The 6127-nt window shown below is 39.2% G+C and overlaps 1 protein-coding gene across 1 annotated transcript; it reads right to left on the reverse strand.

The window, feature by feature from the left end:
- Window positions 1–2881: 2881 nt before the first annotated feature.
- Window positions 2882–4642, reverse strand: LOC149018993 (uncharacterized). The gene has a single exon (XM_089154460.1). It carries the CDS (start codon window positions 4603–4605, stop codon window positions 3727–3729), a length of 879 nt encoding a protein of 292 aa, XP_089010586.1. The 5' UTR covers window positions 4606–4642; the 3' UTR covers window positions 2882–3726.
- Window positions 4643–6127: the final 1485 nt, after the last annotated feature.

The raw sequence follows: 6127 nt of genomic DNA on the forward strand, positions 1-6127 counted from the left end.
TGATCAAAAGGAGAACATAGCAACCAAAACAGAGAAGTACACAAAGAACGTGCTCTATAAAAATGTTCTATTTCAAAGGTAATACAAACTCAATAAACAAACATCTATTTAAAACAAAGTAAAATTCAATTATATTACATTACATTTACATACGACATAATAACAAAAATGTAGGAACATATTGCTTATAGCATTCATTGAAAATTTTTCTATAGGATTACAAACCAAACAATATCAAATGAATGAAAGGAAAAAGTAGCAAAAATCCAAAGAAGGCAACTATATAAAACTACTCTAATATTGGTAGCTCAAAACGTATAAACATTTCACATAATTTAGATATTAACTTAACAACAAAATTCCTTGTAAAGCATGGACAAGAACACAATGGGCAAACTATGACTAAATGAATCAACTAAAGAATGCATATTTTTTACATGATAGAACAACCATTTTAGTTGGGAAAATGTTTCCTCTTAGAAACTAAATATCACACATGCATATGCACATGTGTTACAATGGCGCTTACTAGGAGAACCCTTCCAGGGAAAAGGATTCAAACTTCATTAAGGCCAAGCCTTATTGGATCGATTGATGATTTTAGCTCTGAGTTCATTTTGTGTGTAGACTAGGGGTGCAAGTTCGGCCCTGGCGGCCTTGACCCGCCCTAAGCCCACCCTGAGCCCGAATAGGGCTTGGGCTAAAGATTTTGGCCCTAAGGGCGGGTTAGGGCCAAAATATTCTGGCCCTGAACTAGGGCCAAGGGCGGGCCTGAGATTACTCTCTGGCCCGCCCAGCCCATCCCGGCCCATCCTCGATTTTGGCCCCCGATTTTGACCCGATTCTAGCCCCCGATTTTGGTCCCGATTTTGACCCCGATCTTGACCTTGATCTTGGCCCCGATTTTGATCCCGATTTTGGCCCCGATTCTAATCTTGATCTTGGCCCCGATCCTAGCCCCCGATCTTGGCCTTGATCTAGGCCCATGATTTTGGCCTTGATTTGAGTCTAGACCCTCCACCAATATGAGAGGAATTAATATAACCAAATGGATGAATATTTGACACATGTAAAATTTTAAAAACATGATCATGTTTTGTAAAAAAATGAATAAAAATAAATTATATCTTTATTACCAATGTAGTAAGCATCCACCTGATTTTGGCCCAATCTTGACTCTCATTTTGGCTCTAGTCTTAATGTTAATTTGACCCTGATCATGTATTAGATTTTTACCCTAATCTTCACATTAACATTGACATAACTATTAGACTTTGACATTCAGTCATTTTGATCATATTAGACTATGAGATCACTTTTTATATTACTTTTAAGATATTTTTATTTTTCAAACTAAGTCATTTTTAGTTCCAAAAAATCATTGATTTTTTTTTGGACTAAGGCGAGATTAATATAAGTATATAGAGAATTAATATCTAACAAATCTACACCCCAACTTTTCATCATGAATATTGACATCTTTCTTTTGCCTCCAATGTGATATTTCAAGAAAAAAAATAAAAAAATTTATTAAGGACAGATAATTATGTTTGTAACTAAAATATAATTTTTTTTAACTACGAAAAAATATCAATACTAAATTATCGTTGATTTACTTGTCAATAAAGTTTTGAATATGATTTTTTTTTTGTTGAATAAAAACATCAATGGGAGGGGTTTTCAATTTCCATCACCGAAGTAATGATAGAGGTTTTCAATTTCCATCTTCAAAGCAATGAGAGACTTTCAGAGATCAATACAGAATTATGGAGTATGAATTTATTTATGTTTAAAGCAACACTATCAACTTATTGACTATTTTATCATTTTTTGTGAGCTTGAATCATCTTATATTTCTATGAATTTTATTTTTAATTTACTTATAATACTTCTATTATTATTGTTGTTGTTGTTAATCAGGGCCAAGATAGGGTCAATCAGGGCCAGGGACAAGGCTAATCAGGGTCAGGGCCAATAAGGGCCAGGGACAAGGCCAATCAGGGCTAGGGATAGGGCCAATCGGGGCTAATCAGGGTCAGGAGCTAATCAGGGTTCAAGGCCAATCAGGGCCAATCAGGGCTATCAAGATCAGGGCCAATCAAGGCTAATCAAGGTCAGTGCCAGGGCCAATTAGGGCTAATCAGGGCCAGGGACAGGGCCAATCAGGGCTAGGGATAGGGCCAATCGGGGCTAATCAGGGTTAAGGCCAATCAGGGCCAATCAGGGTTATCAAGATCAGGGCCAACCCATCTCGACCCAGCCCAATTAGAGTGGGAATGGGCTTGGCTTGGCCCTGTAGGGTTTAGGGTCAAGGACAATAATCCTCGGCCTTGAACTAGGGTCAGGGCAGGAATGAACTCAGATTAGAACACATAGGGTTGGGCTTGGGATTGCAAAAGCCCGGCCCAATTGTAGCCCTAGTGTAGACATTTAAGATGATCAATGCATCTACATTCAAAATATAATAAAATAAAATAAGAAAGAACAAAAAAACAAAACAAACCAAGGAGAGAGAAGTGACAGGAGTTCTCACGCTTCAAGATTCCAATGTTTTGGTCTTCTCACAAAACTCGAAATGTTTGAGAGTGAAATCTAGTTGCTATGCTCCTACTCTAAGGTTTGGTCCACGTCATTTTTAGTCAAAAAAAGTGGACACTTTGCATCTACCTCCCCCGAGGTATTCAATAAGATCAATTAAAGACAATTTGTGATTTTTATGACCAAAATACCCTCACATCTATTTTGCATCTATTTTTGTGGTCCCCTCTTGTTGTTCTACTTCTAGTCTCCTCATACTTTGATTATGCTTCAAAAGAAGAAAGTCGAAAACTCAGGGAGAAGTTGGAGAACCTAAATACCTTCTCTTCATGATCAGAGCCTCAGGCACATAACTTGTTCGGCAAATAACAACTCCTTTTCTCATTTCAGTATTATGTTTTTCTTCTTTCTTCTTTTTTTCATCAAGTATATCTTCTGATTCTCTTCCCCTCAGGCTTTAATTAACTTGTCAAGGTCAGTCTGGTTCTTTTACCTTTGAGAGTAGCAGTAAAATTTCTCTCTATAGAACCTCATTTCGCACCCCTCCTCTCAAAACATTAAATCCTTGCTCCGTCCATATAATGCTACTCTCATACCCGCTATCATACACTTAGGGGATCTATCTCATCAATGTTTAGAGGTGATCCCCTATCTCATCAATGTTTAGAGGTGAACCCTCCCCTGAATATATGATGGAGAAACATAAGAGTTACGCATAACTTCAAGGTTAATTGATCTGATACGTCAAACTTAGGGTTAGAATCAGAGTCGCTGTTTAGAAATAAAAGGAATCAAGGTTGGATTTAACGTTTCGAATAGCCTGGATCAACAGCACTTAAGCACTTTGTTATGGTCCAGGACATAATAGTTGGAAGGATATGCATAAGCTACATCTTGGACCACAATAATTCTCAGAAAATTCCGCAGCTTCACATCCAAACGTCGCCTTCCGTTTCCCATAGATTAAATTAGAAGAAAACGACGTCGCTTCCTACGAAATACATACAAAAGCCAAGGGCCCAATCATGGCCTCCTCATTCCTCAACCGATGAACACGTCACTTCCGACAGGACGAAAGGGGACGATTTCACGTCACCACTCCTCAACGGCAAAAACCTGCTTTTCCGCGCCGCGTCCGATCAATCCCAAATCAATAAACCCTAAAACACTATTCACAAATTTCTGTGTTCATCTGGTTTTAGTCGCCGGCAACGGCAAGACGAACCGGTTGATGTGGTTTGAAGCGGTATCGAACCCAACGGACCGGCAAAGGACGCTTGGATTCTTTAAATCGACCGGAAAGGAAACCGTGGCTGGACCCTGGTTCACAGTCCTACGGTACGGACCGAACCATTTGTTCAACATGTAGCGATTCTTCCTCCATGGAGGCAGAGAGAGATCTCTGCTCATCAATGATCTTTTCGCGGCATCCGCCATTAATCTCACTATCTGCTTCAATTCTTCTGCTCCACCTACATAAACCTTCGGCAACATGTTAAATAAGCAATCGTAGTTCACCGTCGGCCGAGCGATCACGAACGCCCCTGAGAAATCGACATCCACGATATACCTCTGCTGCGACGCTCCTTCAGATCTGATGACATCGATGAATTCATAGTTTCCACCGGCGAGTCCGCCGGAACTCTCCCATTTTGTCTTACAGATCGCCGCATTGTAACCGGCATCTCTTAGATAGGTCATCACCTTTCGCCTGAAAAGCGACATATTAGATCTTACGCAGGCGAAATCATCCACCGCTTTGGAAACGAGAGTGTAGAGGCAGATCCGAAACTGATTGGAATCGCTAAATGGATTGAGCAAACTACCGATCGCATCAACTGTTTCCTGAAGCAAAGTATCACGGTTTGAATCGGAGGGTTCGTCGTGGTTTGATACGTCGAGTTCATCTTCTAAGAAGCCATGGACGAGGTCGGAGAGGCAAGGAGAATGCTCGCTTCCACTGCTATTGTAGCTCGTATGACAGTGATCATCTTTTCCAGAAAGACACGCTTTGATCTTATCGCTGAGTGGATCTGTTACTCGTTTCGTTCTCATGCAAACGGCCATTGTTCTTCAGCTTTTGCAGAGCAGAAAGAAGAGTGGAGTGCTTGAAACTTCGACTTCAAATGGGAAGCCGTATACGATATTTATACGAAACGAATCTCAGAGAGTACAAAAAATTTTATTTTGCAAGTGGAATGGAATTTAGTACGAATATTCGTTGAGCCAAGTCAATAAATATTTTTAGTGAGGGGCTCCTTTTCCTAAAAATACAAAAGAATATACCTGACGCATCTGCATTCAGGGTTTACACGTGTGAGGGATATCCAAAGCACCGGAAAATGATTCTACCTCGAACGACTGTGATGACGTGGATATTAAACGCTTTATGACACGCGTTGATCATGTAATCTCTTTTATATTTGCATCGATAAATGTGTTAATCGTGTAATCATCATGTTAACATTACCGCTCTTTACCCAGGTTTGTCCCCCAATCCGGAAACGAAAGTTTGAAATTCTTACACGAAATACCCAACTGCTGGTTCGAACCGGTCCATCCAACGTATCTTCACTAAGTCAAGTATTGAAGCTGAATCTGACACCCGGTTCAACAGAAACACGATTAAGAAGCTAAGAAGTAATCAGGGCCTTAGAGAGGCGTCTTCTGAACATATCAGTCAAGTTATCATTAGATTAGATTCCTTAGTGGCGTTCCAGATGAGTAGAGGATACAAATTCCTTAGTATGTCTTAGTATGATTTTGATAAGGGAAAAACAACACTAGTTTGGGTTTGATCACGATCGGATCATTAACCCCAGTCAGAACTGGCTTAAATTTCGAACCATAGAGTAACATAAGGGTGAATGAACCTTAACGGTTACAAGAGACGTATTCCCATGGAATTCGGGATATACGATCTGGGCACAAATGGTAACTGCTATTAACTCTGAAAGAAGGGTAGAAACCCTATAATTGAATGGTCACGAGAAATAAACGTGAACATATCTTAACGGTCGAAAATGTCAAGTAAAATCTAGATAAGTTAAATGATCGCACGCGGTGAAGGTAACTGAATCATTTTCCTCCGTTAATTTGTTCAATTAAAGCTCTGCGTCAAGTTAGATCAAAAAATTCTATTGCCGGATTAGTATTGGTTGTACTAGAGCTTCATTTACCCGCACGCTTCATAGATTTGTCTGTGAGAAAGCTTGGGATAAAAAATTCTATTGCTGGAAATTTCACCTTGTTTATCCTTACCCCTAATCATCATACCTCGATTGGAATATGCCCTCAAAAAGTATTCTTGTTTCAAGAGTTATTAGTTTTGTTTTCAATTATTACTAATTAAAAAATATTAGAATGTTCAAGATGCCTTCTTGTGTTCTTTTTCACTTTCATCTTCTCTCTTTTTTTTCATGACATTTCATATTAATTTCTATCTTTTCAAATTCCCACATAAAATTTGATCTTTCAATTTCAGCGCTGCTATACGTTTCTTTGTTGGTAATTCCTAGACTTAGTAGTATCTTTCTTTCATGATACTTCTTCATCTTTAAAATCCATCCCTTCAACTTCTTCTTTTTGG

Source organism: Hakea prostrata, chromosome 4, assembly GCF_041222555.1.
Source record: "Hakea prostrata isolate BN-2017 chromosome 4, UWA_Hpros_2, whole genome shotgun sequence".
NCBI lineage: Eukaryota > Viridiplantae > Streptophyta > Magnoliopsida > Proteales > Proteaceae > Hakea > Hakea prostrata.

Bases quoted from the DNA above. Each gene is read 5' to 3' on its own strand.
- LOC149018993 (XM_089154460.1), bottom strand. From the start codon at position 4,605: ATGGCCGTTTGCATGAGAACGAAACGAGTAACAGATCCACTCAGCGAT.